The sequence below is a fragment of the Aythya ferina genome (assembly GCF_964211825.1).
Source record: "Aythya ferina genome assembly, chromosome: 3".
In the NCBI taxonomy this organism is placed as follows: domain Eukaryota; kingdom Metazoa; phylum Chordata; class Aves; order Anseriformes; family Anatidae; genus Aythya; species Aythya ferina.
This window is the reverse complement of record NC_140298.1, coordinates 92,053,849-92,069,189: the sequence shown is the minus strand read 5'-3', so window position 1 is coordinate 92,069,189 and position 15,341 is coordinate 92,053,849. Positions and strand designations below refer to the sequence as shown.

General features: G+C 38.3%; 1 protein-coding gene across 5 annotated transcripts in view; it reads left to right on the top strand.

The window, feature by feature from the left end:
• The window catches only part of PHF3 (PHD finger protein 3), a 49,273-nt gene that overhangs the window by 3,018 nt on the left and 30,914 nt on the right, over positions 1 to 15,341 (top strand). Inside the window, exons 2-3 of one of the 5 annotated variants that reach the window (XM_084512620.1) lie at positions 5,014 to 5,282; positions 14,552 to 14,713. In XM_084512620.1, the coding sequence (XP_084368746.1) occupies positions 5,039 to 5,282; positions 14,552 to 14,713 (406 nt within the window). In that variant the 5' untranslated portion in view covers positions 5,014 to 5,038. Of the gene's footprint in view, positions 1 to 5,013; positions 5,283 to 13,809; positions 14,075 to 14,551; positions 14,714 to 15,341 lie in introns of those variants that run through there. The other 4 variants (XM_084512616.1, XM_084512618.1, XM_084512619.1 and 1 more) reach the window with 4 other exon arrangements.

Here is a 15,341-nt window from a genome sequence, read left to right as displayed (position 1 = left end):
GACCTTTAGGGTAAGGGGAGGACAAGAAGAGCCACTGAGAGTTACATAGTTTTAAATGAGGAATTAAAATAATCAATAGGGAATTTAGGGGAGCGGGTGGTATATAGATACTTATGGGTGGACGTTTTTGATGTACAGCTTTGTCAGTGTACCTGCAATGCAGCAATATTGATGTTACAAATACACATTTTGGTTACATGCTGCTGTTAGGCAGGTCTTTGGTATGGTGTTCTGTTTGAGTGGCTGGCAAATTAGAAAGCGATCAAATTTGATTATCCTCAAAGGCCAAGGCTCAGGAAACCATATTCCATCCAAGCTTTGTATCTTTTTTTTTTTTTTTTTTTTTTTTAATAAAGGACACTGACATTTTCTTTACCAGTTCTGAATACGTTTCTTTGGTTATATTGCAATTCAGATGCTCGTAAATCAGAATTGCTTTTCCCGTCAGAGATGTTTTGTCAGTTCGTTTATTCCTTGATGACTGCCCTAGATGATGGATTTGAAACAGTGTGAACCAGAGTAGAAGGCATATTGGTGTGAGAGTTGTAAAGGTCCAGCATTGTTGCTGACCCTGCTGCTGGTGTATTGTCCAGTAATGGTTTCTTTTTGTATCCCATGGTGTGTTGAGGCTGTGAGCTCCATTGGCTAGAACGTGCGTTACTACAGAGGACCTGGGTCTTGGCTGTGGCTTTTGGAGCTGTAATACCTGAAGTTGTCAGACTAAATACAGCTGCCAATGCTTAAGCGTGGACACATGGCAACCTCATTAACTTTCACTCAGGCGTTTGTGAGCATACCTGTTATGGTTCCACATTCAAGGAGGGCAGGAGGATGGCAGTAATGCTGCCTGTGTGCAGCGCCAGCACTTGGAGCAGTGCTGGTAGCTCTGGGGACATGGGGTGCCTGGGGTGTGCTGGCATCCCAGCTCTGTGGAGCTAAGGCAGAGGTTTGGTACGCTGAGTGCTCTTTTAGTTACAGTATTTACCAAAGCACGCAGGAGAGGGATGCCTTTAATTGCATGTGTAGTCAGCTAATTTCATGTCAATTAAGGTGCAATTTCCCTCTGTTTTGCTGGAAAGCTGCTTTTGTCAGTTGTACTATTGTACTAAAACGCAGTTGTGTTTTTGTCAGTGTGTGCTGTTGGGTTTCTCCATGGCAGTGCAGTGCTAGCATTTCACGTTTGTTTTTGATATCTAAGAAGCTATTTACCCAAACAGCTCTGTTCCTTTTGTATACTTTTCTGACCGATGTTCTTAATAGTACTACTTGAAGGAATAAATATAATATGAAAAAACTGTTAACTTTCTGTGGAAATACTGTTTTTTTTTTTTTTTTTTTGTTTTGTTTTTTTTGAAGTCTAACTTCTGAGGACTTTCATAAACCAGACTTCTTTTAAATTACTAACTAGAAATACAGGGACTTCCATTTTACATGCTTAAATTTAAAATATAAGCTAACTTATACAAGTCCTCTCCTGCATAGAGGAAGGAAGAGGGAAAGTATTTTTTTTTTTTGGTAGCAATTGCTTTGTAAAAATCTGTGGTCTAGCAAGAAGTGTGTCTGCCTTTCATTGTCAGTCCCTGTGGGTTCTGTGCCTTGTGCTGATCTAGTAACGCTAAAGTACTTTTTCTAAACTTGGTATGGTACAAGGTGAACTTGGTGTGGTACAAGGAATTGAACATCCGTTTCTTGAACCAAGTTTAGCAAAATTTTCATCCCAAGTACTTTACTTGATGCCCCTCTTGCTTTTAACAATTGTAGAACATCAATTTTTTAACTTACTAGGTTTTGTGGTGGCAGGATTTCTCTGTGAAACAGCATTGGTTATAACCTTACAGTGATCTTTTGATAAAAAAATTTGGATAGAACTGTATTCTTTTGGATAGATATGGATAGAACTTGAATCATGCTCCAGAAACAAACTTTACAACAATTTTTTCCTGAGTTCTCTCTGATAACTAGACAGATGTTGAGGCCACACCTTGAGTACTGTGTTCAGTTTTGGGCCCCTCAGTACCAGAAAGACATCGAGGCCCTGGAGCATGTCCAGAGAAGGGCTACAAAGCTGGTGAAGGGCCTGGAGCACAAGTCTTGTGTGGAGTGGCTGAGGGAACTGGGATTGTTTAGCCTGGAGGAAAGGAAGCTCAGGGGAGACCTCATTGCTCTCTACAGTTGCCTGAGAGGAAGATGTGGGGAGCTGGGGGTCAGCCTCTTCTCACAGGTAACTAGTGATAGGTCTAGAGGGAATGGCCTCAAGTTGTGTTGGGGAGGTTCAGGTTGGAAAAGAGGAGACATTTCTTCTCAGAAAGAGCAGTCAGGCATTGGAATGGGTTGCCCAGGGAGGTTGTGGAGTCACCGTCCCTGGGGATGTTCAAGGAAAGGTTGGACGTGGTGCTTAGGGACATGGTTTAGTGGGTGGTATTGCTAGGGGGAGTTGGACCAGATGATCTTGAAGTTCTCTTCCAACATTATGATTCTGTGATTAATTGAAGATGGCTGAGGCCATTCAATGTGTAGTTGTTTTGAGTTTTGTAAGAATGCATTTGGTGTTCTGGATGGCTGTGTGATGGGTCTAGCAAAACTGTAGGTGTTCTCTCCCCCCTCTCCCCCCCCAAGTCACATTGTTGAAGAGGTTAATTCTGTTGACAGCCTTGCTATGTATGAAGAGCTGCAGTTCTGCCAGAGCTTTTGTTACTTTGCAACTGCTCTTCATGAAGTGGATACCGCTGCTTTGGTAACAGGCATTACATAAAGGTTCGCCTCCTATGCAGGAGACAAACAAACAAAGCCCTCTTGAGAAAGATTACTCTAGGTATATTAAAGCTCCCTACCCTTTCCCCCCCTCCCCCCCCCCATTATATTTAATGTTGGGCACAAAAAAGTTCTTCCAGTAATTTGTGAGTGTTATATCTGTGATGTCCCTGGTGAGGTTTGCCATCAGTTTGTCCTGTGCCTGTTACTCACGTGCTTGCGTGACTCACATGCTTGCATGATGCTAATATGAGAAAAACATGGTCATTACAGGAGGCTGTTTTGAAGTACTGGGTTGTGGCATTTGCAATTATTTTCCTACTCTGAGCTACTCCAGCTCTTGTAGTTTATCCTGTGTAGTATCAGATTGTTGTAACTACATTGCCTAAGGTTAATAAAAGAGACTATTTAAAAGGGCACAGCGCTTCCTCAGTTACAGTTTGGTACTTTGTTTGTTGCCAAATTTGGATATTTGTGAACTGGGAGAAGAATATGGGCTGCTATACATGCTAGTTGACGTGGCATACACATAGATGCACTGCTTAATAACAAAAAAGTCTTTATTTTCTTGTAGGGAGTTTTCAAATACAACACGTTTCCTCCTGTAAGGCTGTTACCTTTGTAAGTAAAGGCACCTAATTTGGCCTCATTTTTTCTTCTTGCTGACTGTTCGGTCAGTAGGATGTTATGCACTAGAGTATTTTCATCATGGTTAGTGTGTAGATATTGTAAAGACACCATGCTCTGCAGTGATATACCTGACCCCTGTTTCCTTCTGGACTGCCAGATGGGAGAATAAGGACTGTCACGTTTTTAACAAAAAAAAATAATAATTTCATGCTCGTGTGTAGTTCATGTAAACTTGTGAAGTTGCAAAACTAAATTACAAGAACAGGGTTGAAACTGGGACAAAGCACTTGAGTATGTGTATGGCTTGGATTTTCCCTGTTGGTCATTAAAACAGAAATATCCAGTTAATAAGTATAAGAAAGCATACTTACTGCTGTACTAAGCGTAAGTAGATCCTGGGCTCATTTAGCAGCAGGTTGCTGGAATGGGAATCTAGAAGCTAATTCAAGCACTGGAAGCTGTAAAACCCCCTTTTCTCCCTTTCCTTTAATTAGTGCATTCATTCAAAAAATAAAATCCTGTCTAGTGTGTGGGAGGCGGCTGATAGAGGAAGGAGCTGGAGAGAATTCGTGTCCTTGCAGAAGCATGAACAGCTTTGCATGTGCCAAAACTGGTCTCCTAGGCTCTCTAGATAATGCCAGACACTGCTTCATTTTCCTTGCACCCCAAAGTTACCATATTTATTATAATTATCTCTCTGCACTTGAAGTGTATGGTCCTAAACCCCTGAAGAAGCAATTTGTTGATTTTTTTCATCTCTTGTGTAGTTGTACTTTCTTATCAGTTAAATCTTTGCTGAAACAGTTGTTCCTTCTGCTCCATCACAATGAAGTGATGTAGGGAAATGTAGGTGCTGTCTTTGACTGCAGTTCTTTAAGTCTTAAGCTTCTTCAAAACTGAAACTTACAAGAGGGTTCTGGCTCTTTTGAAGCCGTCTAACAGAATTCTTACATGCAATTGGGGTCAAACTTTCACATAAAACTTTATAATGTTATTGGATATAATCATAGGTGAAAAATAGGGATAAGACTCTACTACTTAAAAATAGTTACTTGCCATGAATTGCAGGGGCAGAAATGTAATCCTTCCCAGTTTGGGGCCCAGTATGCAGGCTCCTGAGCTCTGCTCTGCTGTTAGTGGAAGCTGACCGCGGTTTCGTATGTGAAGGTGAAGAAAGATGTGCCCTTGCAGTGCCATTGCTCCATGCTTGTTGACTTCTGTACCACCCCCTGTACCTGAGCTGGTTAAGGTTCAAATTTTAGAAAGGAAATGTTTCACTTAAACCTTATTGTACGTATTCTGCAGAAGTGCCAACACTGATGTTGATGGAGGAGCTTATGTTAGTAACTTAGCATACAAGTTCTTGTAAAGGCAGTCAGTTAAAAAGAGAAATGATTTTAGATATGTAATGGGCTATGCTAAGCCATATGCAGATTTATTTTTTATTTTTTTACAAGTCTAAAATACCTTAAGCATTCTTTATTAAACAAAACAACCAAAACAATTTGCTGGTTTCTTAGGTGTTTTTTTCTTCTTCCTTTTTTTTCTTTTTCTTTTTTTTTTTTTTCTTTTTTTTTTTTTTTGGCTATTTGTAGCTTATTTTCTTATGGTATTTTTCTTGTCTTTCTATAGGGCTGAAAGACACACAGGAGACTTCATGGATATAGTTGATACATTTAACCATTTAATTCCTACTGAACACTTAGATGATGCCCTATTTCTAGGATCCAACCTGGAGAATGAAGTCTGTGAGGATTTTAGTACAAGTCAAAATGTCTTAGAGGATTCGCTGAAGAACATGCTCAGCGATAAGGATCCTATGCTAGGATCTGCAAGTGCCCAGTTCTGTTTGCCTGTTTTGGATAGCAATGATCCCAATTTCCAGATGCCTTGTTCAACAGGTAAATCTTATAATTTTTTAAGATTACAATTTAAAATACATTAATACTGTAGTGCCAACCCTTTTTCATAATGTAGAAATAATAATTTGGGATTTCTGTCTCTTTCCTGCCCCTTTGGTTGTGCTGCTTACATGCTTGGCATGTAAAACATGCAGTTTTTTAACTTGGTCACTTAACAACAGGGGAAAGCTCCTAATCTGGGTCAAAATTAATCTAGGCTTTGACTTGAATATGTGTAAATTATTCCCAATTAGAATTTGATTTCTTTAGCATAAGAACTGTGTCTTATTAGTGAAATTGTTAGTTGTCTTCAAAAATTTAATAGTGCAGGATTGCCAAGAGGCGTGTTTGAGGTATACAGCTTCTGTTACTTCTCTGACCTCACGGTTATTCTGTTAGTGCTAGGAGTTGTAGCATGGAGTTGATACTGGGTGTTTTGCTTTGTTTGGCTTCAAACAATTCTTTATTATGGTTTGGAAACACCTGAGTTGGAACTGATTTAGAGCACAGCTTTTACGTAAAAATCAGTTAAGGAGTTGTGGAACAGTTTTGGAAGATGGAGGTGGGTGGGGAACAAAACTATAATCCAGTTCCTAAGTTATGTATAGGTTGAATAGTTGGAATAATTACTCTGAATTTACTGTAATGGGTAAAAAGGTACTCTTTGCTTAATAGGTTTTTTTGTTTGTTTTTGACAGGAAGGTTTCTTTTTCTTTGTTTTTAAATTGGGTTCATTACTGAAAAGTGTTGTAGATTAGTGCAAATAACTTATATCAGCATTTAATTTTCTTCTGGTAGCTTTTATGAATTATTTCTGAAAATCTTGACAATTTTGTAGTATAATATGTTTTGTTTCTACTAACAGACTGAATTCTCACCTTTGTTAAATCAAGCGGTATTTTGGCATGGAAAACTGTAAATTAAAGATGGTACTCATTAGGGCAATGACAAAGTGAGCTACAGAAACCAAGATATTTGATCTTTTTACTGCTTTAATACAATATGGTTTGAGGCCATCTTTAATGTTCTTGTTTATTCTTGTAATAGTCCATGTGCTTACGCTTTGTCTTTAACCTACCAAACAAAATTATATCAGTTGTAATGTGCATAAGACTGCAGTGTACACAGTTAAACCAATCTTCCTCTCTGTTTATTTCCATCCAGTAAAACAATGATGTGAGTTCTTGTTTCACAGAGCCACAACTGTGTATCCTTCTATAAACCTATACTGCATTTAAAATTTTTGAATTAACTCATAGGGTACAGCTGGATATTTTAGAAGTTACAGGGAGATGTTTGGGGGCTTTTTGGCAAACTAGCTGGATATTTCTCTTAAAAGTGGAGTAATTAACAGTATTGATATTTAAATAACCACAACTTCTTAAAGTTATTTTTTTAAGCTTGCTGTCTGTTAAAATAAATGAGCAAGCTCATTAATTGTGGCTATTACTTCAGGCTGCATACAGGCTCAGAGAATCAAAACTGGTATAACTTCTTTTAAGTTATAAAATATATATTATTTAATTTATATTTTAAATATAAAAGCAAGACTAAAACCGTGTTTCAGTATGTAAATAAAAACATACAATTTGCAATTAATGTCATAGTGATCCAAAAGGATCACTATGTTCTTGCTGTTGGTTGTTCTTTATAGGTCTTGTTAAGAAGGTCTTGTCTTTATTCTGAGATGGTAGGACCCCAATATTTTTCTATCAGTGGTGTTTTCTTTTTTTTTTTTTTTTAAATTGAGAATAACAGCCATCATTTTGAAGCAGTGTTTCTTTGTTTGTCCTTATTCCTCATGACTTATTTGATTTGTGTGAGAGTTGGTGATCTAAGGCAACTCAGATTGTCACTACATTCTTACCAGCAGACTGAAGATGGTAATACCCTTTGTAAGAACTGATGATGGAAAGGCTGATATTTCCAAAATGTATGCATGAAAGCTCCTCTCTGCTCCAATATCATTTTGTTTGGAGAAGAGAAGGGAAGAGAACCCCACAGTTCTCCCCACAAAACTTGCCTTGCTAATATCCTTAGATCTGTAACACCTTTGGTGTTTCATACAGTGTAGCTTGCTGTATTATTATTCATTCATTTTTTGGTGTTTTTTTCCTCTTTTGTGTAGGATATCATCACAAATTTAATCTGTGTTGCATTAAGCAGTATGGTTACAGAACGGTTGGTTGTTAGCCCTTTTATCCTTTCCTTAGGATAAATTGGTAAAAACAAATGTATAGTAAAACCTTACAAAAAGAAAAAGTTATGTTAACCTGGGCACAACCTAGGAAATACTGTTTTTTGCAGCGGGGGGTGGGGGAGGAAGTCTGTGGTGGTGTTCTGGTTTTCTTTTTTCTTTCATTTTGTTTGTTTAATTTCGTTATTTATTCTTAAAGCTGAAATGTTAGATGGCTGTGATTCTCACTGTCAGCTCTGCAGGGGACAGCAGTTGTTTGGGCTCCCGAAGATAAGCCATTTTTTCTGCAGAGGCAGAAATTTATGTATTCATTGTTATTTATTTTAGACCTACAAACGGTATCTTGCAAAACACTTATCAAGACCATGGAACAGTTTAAGAATGGGAGCAAAATCCTTTGCTGGCCTTCTGAGCTGATTTTCAAAAGGACAGGCTTAGCATGGTTGCTGGTCCATGAATAGCTGAAATGTCCTGTTTTGTCCAGTTTTTAAAGTGGTGAAAATTTCTTTGTGTTCTTTTGCTGTGAAAATTTCATGCTATCTTCTTCTTCTGTGGGTAAGCTGAAGAGATAAAAGTATAAATAGTTGGGCTGAGGTGATTTGGCTGAAGTGGAATTAGGTCTGACAGGTAAATCGAAGGAGCTGAGTGCATGGCTCACTGATACTTAAGTGGAAGCTTGTTTTGAGCAAAGAGTTCAAGAGTATTTGTAAACCTGTGCACAAAGCAAGATGCTGACTTCAACCAGGAGACCTTGCACCACTTCACCATAAGGAGGATATTGAGTTGCTTGATTGTGTGTGGAAAAAGCAACGAAGCTGGGGAAGGGGCTCGAAAAGAAGAGTTGAGAGGAGCGGCTGAGCGAATTGGGGTTCTTTAGTCTGGAGAAGAGGAGGCTCGGGAGACCTCATTGCTTTCCACAACTACCTGAAAGGAGGTTGCAGTGTTGGTCTCTCTTTCTCAGGTGGCAAGTGTTAGGGCTTATATTGAACATGAGGAAATGGTCTCAAGTTGTTCCAGGGGAGGTTTGGATTGGACATTAGAGAGAATTTCTTTGAGGAAAGGGTGGCCAAGCATTGGAACGGGCTGCCCAGGGAAGTGGTGGAGTCCCTATCCTGGGAGGTATTCAAGGGACTTGTGGACATGACACTAAGGGATGTGGTTTAGTGACGGGCCTTGTAGGTCAGGTTGATGGTTGGACTTCATGATCTTGGAAGGCATTTCCAGTCTAGGTGATTGTATGATTTTGTTTAAACGTGAGATTTTCATGTGCAAATGGTACATTTTTGTGGTGTAAGGCCTGCATAGCAGTATATCAAGTTTCTCAGAACTAACAGCCTTTTCTCTGCTTTACTTTGGAGATTAGAGCTTTTTGGCTCTCATTTACATCAGTCTTAAGAACCCCTTCTTTATTCTGGCTCTTAACTTGTTTTCACTTGTGGGTCTGTGTTCTGCCCTTTCTCTTACTGTTGGGTTGACATAAGTTCTTGATGAGCGTTGTTCACAGGCCTAACCCAAAGTCATTACTCATCAGTATTGCATCTGTCTTGCTCAGCATTAGGATTTATATTGCACACCATTCACCACAAACTAAGCTTTTTGTTACTGCTGAGCTCTTTCAAAGGTGGTGATCTGACTGGATGTGATGCATGGTAGCAATTGGTTTACATCCCTATGCACTTATCTATATGACAGAACTGCACAGACTTCTGTGAGTTGAGGTTTGATTTCCATCACTGTTGGTTGGAGGCATTTCCACAGAAAATGCACAAACTACTTTGTAAATTGGATTACATGTAATTGGCACGGGAAGCATAGTAGCATCATAGTCCGTGGTACCGGTATATGACAGATAGCGAGGAGCATGAAAATAGATGTCTGTTGCCTGTGTATTGATATGAGGAACTGTATCAGTGCCAGTAAAGCAGTCTCATGTTCGTGTCTTGGCCTGAATCCAGCTTTATGCTGGATCTAATTTTTTTGTTAGATGACATTATTGATCTTTGTCTGTTCTATGAGCTTGCTCTGTAATTACCACCGAGAAATAGAATGGGATTGTCTTGTTCAGCTTTGACTGAAGAGTTGGATGTTTGGAGAAGACAAAATCCTTTCCAGACCTGTTAATGCCTTTGAGCAGAGATGGAAGTAACTTTTCATGATTTTTTCCAAGCTGGAGAGGGTATGGGTCAAATTAACAGCTGTTATGCTGAAATCCTTTTAGGATGTGTTTGTGAGAAGTGACTGCTAAATTGTGAAGATGTGGTTGGGTTGCTGGTTTGTGGGATTAGATGGTGCAGATTGCTGCTCATGTAGTGCAGCTGGGAAATTTTCTGTTATTTCAATGAATCAAGGCACAACCTATTTGCAGATCTCAGGAGCTTAGCAGTAATGGAAGCGGTTTACTGTCCTGAAGTAGCTATTGGCAGTGAGACCTAGTGGCATTAGTGGAAGTTGGTGCAACTGCTGCCTTTGCCAGATAAAAGACAGAATTTGACAAAACGAGGTTTTCAAAAATTAAATGAAACACTAGTTTTTGAAATACTCAGAGGTGTCCCATATCATGTTTGAGGTGTCTCTGTTTCCCTTCATCAGGACGGTAAGGTGTTTGTTCTCCAAAGAGCTGTGTGATCAACACAGGTAGATTATGTGGAATAGCTCCAGGCTGTCTTTGATATTTGGATGGTGCGTATGCATGCTTTTTGTTTGTTTGTTTGTCTTTTCCTTCTGATCCTTTTTCTTTAATCAGAAATGGAAAATGTAAAGTTAAGAATATGACTTAGCTCTTCAGAGCAACACCTTTATTCAGACTTGGTACTTTAGTGATGGGGGGTGTTCTGTTTCATTCTGTTGTTTCTTGCTGTAAGACAAGCTGGAAATTTGTACACTAGTCTTATAAGTATGAGCATGGCAGGTCAGGCCAAAACCCCTGATAGCTGAGATCGTATGGTTTCCTTCACCACAAATCCTGTGGTGATTTGCCACCAAACTGTGAAGATTTGTCTGACTTCTGGTCAACAGCCCCAGATTTGGGATTTTCCTCTTCCCTTGTTTTATTTATTATATTTGTGTCTGTGTCTGTATATATGCACACATGCATATATATGCCAAAATCAAACTAAGTAAGCAGGATTTGTACTAACTGGGCATTTCTCAGCTATCATAAATTCTGTAGCTTTCCAGGTTGTTATTCACTGGAGCAGTGTGATTTTATTATACATGTAGTAGATGGTATGGCATGTGAATTGCATATCATCTAGAGATGTTTCTGGATTTCATAGCAAAATTAAAATTTTACCAGTGTAATTTATGTTTATCAAGTCAGATATTTTTTAATAAGTGATGAGGATTGGCCCTATAAGAGTGTAAAAAGACTGTTGGGGATATCTTTTAAATTGCAATTTTTTGTTTCCTGTGCTTCTAGATTGCTTCTTGAAAAGGGTTTCCCCTGAGTGCAGTCTGCTCTTTCCAGTTTTACCCTATGTGTTCACGAGTACTGTTCAAAGCAGCATTACTTCTGCTAAAACTGTGATCATGTACTAAATCTTTGGAGCCAAAATGATTTTTCTGACTACAAATACTTTTTTTTTTTTTTTTCCTTGTAGCTGTTTTCTGTTTTAGGCACTTTATGCTCGTTTCGCTAAAATCAAATGTACATCTATTTTTTCCACCTGCTTATGAAGTGATTTTGAATATAACTTCTCAATTGCAACCCCAAATGCTTTATGGTTTCTCAGTATTCTTACCTCTTTCTGCCTTCCTTCCTCCAAGCTGTCCCTGTGAACAGTTGCACAGTGTCTTGTGACCAAGGTAGTAACCTTTCTGTATAAAATTTAAATTTGTTATGTTGCTGTCATTCTGAGAACATGGAAAATGTTTATTTTGCATGCTTTTTGTCTGTAGGTAACAAACTGCCAGTTTTCCCCACTGTACATTTTTCTGAAGACGTAGTTATTTCTTTGGATCAGTTCTGTGCATGGAGGGAGGTTGGGTCTTTAGCATTTACAACAGTGCAGAGCAGGAATAGTGGAATGTTATTCCTTCTGGTTAGCTAAGCAAAAGAAAACCAGAGCTGGTACCTACAGGAGAACTTTAGTTCTACACTTGAAATTTACCTTGACCAGTGTGTCAAAAATCTGAATATTTTTGTATAATTTTGGCTAAAGATAATCAAGGGAAGACATATGTTAATAATATTTATATATTTAAAAGATTTTGATGATATTTTAGGTGTTTTCTTCTCCTTCCCTCCCCTTCCTCCATCAAGTAAGGCTTGTTTTCTTCAATTATGTATCAATGAAGAAATAAAAATTTGTCGCAGTTTTGTTTTAACACATGGAAAGTTCTACTTTAAAAGTGCGAATATTTTTAATGTGTTCTTCTGTTATTGTTTGACATGTATGAAAAGTGAGACAGTAGCCTGGAAATTTAAATACTTTGCAGATAACAGACTCAATATATTAAGATGACAGCCAGTGGTGCTTCTTCAAGCATGTGTATTTGTATACATATAAATATATAGGTCACAGTCTCTCTCTATGTATTTTCCTTCTTTGCAGCTTTTTCAGTTGTGTGCAGTTCTGATGTTTTTTCCTTTCCTCCTGTATGATTATTTATCACTTACACCTCTGTCTTAATTTCTATAGATAATTATTGCTAACATCATCTCTATCCTTTTCTGTTGTTTTCATTATCAGTATCTCTTTCTGTTTTATTTCTGTCTGTTTCTGCTTTTGGTGGTTTTGTCTTTCCACATTCCTATCTCTACCTCCATTTCCTTTCATAATTCAATGTTCCAGTCTCCTCCTCTGTATCTATTACTATTCCTTGTCACTTTTTCCTTTCCCAGCAGGGTTCTGTGTTGACTTCTCATCCCGCCTCATGTGGCTGTAATAGCCGAGTTGTAGCTCAGGTCGTTTGAAATAAACAAGATTCTGTGCTTCAAATTCATCCATAAAATTAAAGCTACAGCACAGAGTCTTGTAAGTATGAAAATACTTTAATTCTGATATTTCAAACTGTCTGTCAATAGTAGACTGAATGTGTCCCTTGTGTTAATGAAGGGTGTGTAAATGAATTAACTTGTGCAAGACGTGTAAAACACGAGGCTTTAATGAGCTGTGAGATCAGCTACAGAACTGTTTCAGAAGTTGTCTGAGTAGTTTTGATTCTTCGTGTTATCTTCAGTAGTTAGTGTAGTTCTACACCAAGGAGTCAGAAGGGTCACAGGCTGTTCCCTCACACCAGCTGCACGTTCTGTAGGAATGCTGTTGTAATAAGATGGCTCACACCAAAGTGCGGAGCTGTCAGAAGGATCTAATCACGTAATCTTTCAGAACACAGGAAGGGTGGCCTGAGTTAGGATGAGGATCCATCTTGTTTGGTGTCCTGTGTTGGACAATGGCCAGCATTACATATTTAGGGGAAAATAAAGTCTGACAGGGCAATTAGTATCATATTTTCCCCAGTATGTAGCTTGTAGCAAATAAGTGACGAAACATTTGGATGAGTGGACTGACGCTAGATTTATCAGTCTTGTGCAGCTGGTGTGTGATATCTGTATACAAATACACCCATAAAGATAGCTCTGTGGATTGGGAAGAGAAAGCTGCCAGTAATTGCCAGAAATACACATTTCCTCTAACTGGGGCATACAATGCAGTAACTAAATAATATGGTTAAAATAAAATGAGTGACAGTACGTTGTTAGCTAAAGAAACTCCTAGTTTTCAGCTCCTGACAGCTGTCTAAGTACAGAGGACCAGAATGAAGTTCACCTGGTGCCAAGCTCAGCCTTACTTTTAGAAGGATTTTAAACAGCCTCATATTTGATCTTTAACAGGTGTATCTGTTAAATGTGTCATGAGACTGTGGGTTGAATGACAGTCTAGATAGACTTGATTATTTATCACTGCTTGGCTTTAGCAGTGTTTTACAGCTCCTGTTTTTCGTTACTCTATGCTCATTATTACAGTGGTTTCACAAGAGAACTTCTATTTAAGTTGTGAAAACATCTGAGTTGAAGCAGAAATTGACAGGTTTTCAGAGGCAAGCTGAAGATTCTAACAATTTTTAATTTTTATTATCTTCTTGTTTTGGTTTCTAAGATGAATATATTAAAGCAATTTTAAGAAAATAATTGTTAGAATTTTTTAGAGATCTTATTTCTGTTGTGTAAGTTAGTTTGCCTTAAAAATGCTGGAGTTGGTGCTGGGATAGTGAAGAATAGGCTTACTTGATTGTTTGGAGTCTGTGTTGTATTTGTCAGACCCTTCTACATGTCTTATAAAATCACTTGGGTGTTTGGCCTGATCTCACAAATTTCGCATCCTACAGGGACCGGGATTCATTAATCACACATAGGATCTTGGGATAGGAGAGGCTACCATTGCAGAACCAAACTTAGAGAAAGTGAGGAGAATGGCTGGTACAGTGGCCTGACTGCCTCTTAGGAAACCTATTTTCAGGAGCAACCTCTGGGATCCTTCGCAGGTTAGTGGAGGATAGGAATTCGACAACGTTCTCTGATTCTGGCTGGGAGACTAGTGCATGCTGCACTCCATGCCCTTCCGAAACTGGGTTGCAGATGGAGATACGTGAGGTGGGTGGGACTTTCAGTTTTAAAATTGTGTCCTATGAGAAAACCGTGATTTTTATACTCATTCCTCTTCTGGATCAGCTCTTTGTACTGTTTACCTTTCTTCACTTTTTCTTAGGTGGGAAGGGGCAGTGAGGGACAGCTGATCCTCTAAGACTGTGGACCTTCTTGTGCCAAAATAAAAAAAAAAAAAAAAAAAACAAAAAACAAAACCAGTAAAAATGTGAGTCCACCAAAAAGCTGTAAGGACTATCTACAGAAATTTTAAGCTTTGGGTGACAGCTTCTTCTACACTGAAACTGCCTCACGTGGGAATTTTCTGTCCTGCCTTTCTTCATTTTTTTCCTTTTTGTTTGTTTTTAGATGGCCAATTTATTTATTTTTCCCTGTTTCTTCCCCCGCCTTACTCACCCTTACAGTTGCAACACTTTTTGTTCCTTTTAAAGTTTTAGGATCTTTCTTGTTTGTTTGTTTTCCCAGTTATCGGTCTTGATGATATTATGGATGAAGAGGGAGTTAAAGAGAGTGGAAATGACACCATCGATGAAGATGAGTTAACTTTACCGAACAGGAATTTGAGGAGTCGTTCAGAAGAAACGTCAGTCGTGTCACCAAGAAAGTCACCACGTTTAATGGCACAAGGTGATTACTCAATATGGGATGTATGTTTTTGCACATTCAAGGTCAACTAAATTTTTAGAATCCCTTCCTAATATTCATAAATGCCAAGTATTTGTTAGTAGTTGGTTGTGTGGAGTACAGGCGCTTCCTTTTTTTTTTTTTTTTTTTTTTTTTTTTTTTTTTAATAAATGAGAGCCAGAGATTGGCATCAGTAGGGTGCTATTCAGTTTGAATTCCTCTATAACAAATGCTCTTCCTTATGGCCTGTGGTTCTCAAACATGTTTTTGAAACTTTGTTCCTTTTACCTAAATCAGATTTGCACTGTGGTTCTTTAACACAGCCCTGCTGTATTTTCAAACAGTATTGGAGAATTAGATTAGCATGGCTCTTTATTTCCAATTAAAATTTTTAATTCTGTTTGTTCTTATTTGTGTGTGTTCTTTTTGTTTTAAAGTTACAGTAATTGCACTTGTAAAGTCTTTCATATAGATATCTCAACATGCTTAATAGTTATTTCACATATTTAAATTGTGATAGCTGATTGTATATAATCAGGGTTTTTTTAAACTTCTTGAACAGGTGGAGTTATTGACAGCTCTACTTTGTCCCCAAAGAGTAGGCCGAGTTAAGATAAAATTAATAGGGAAA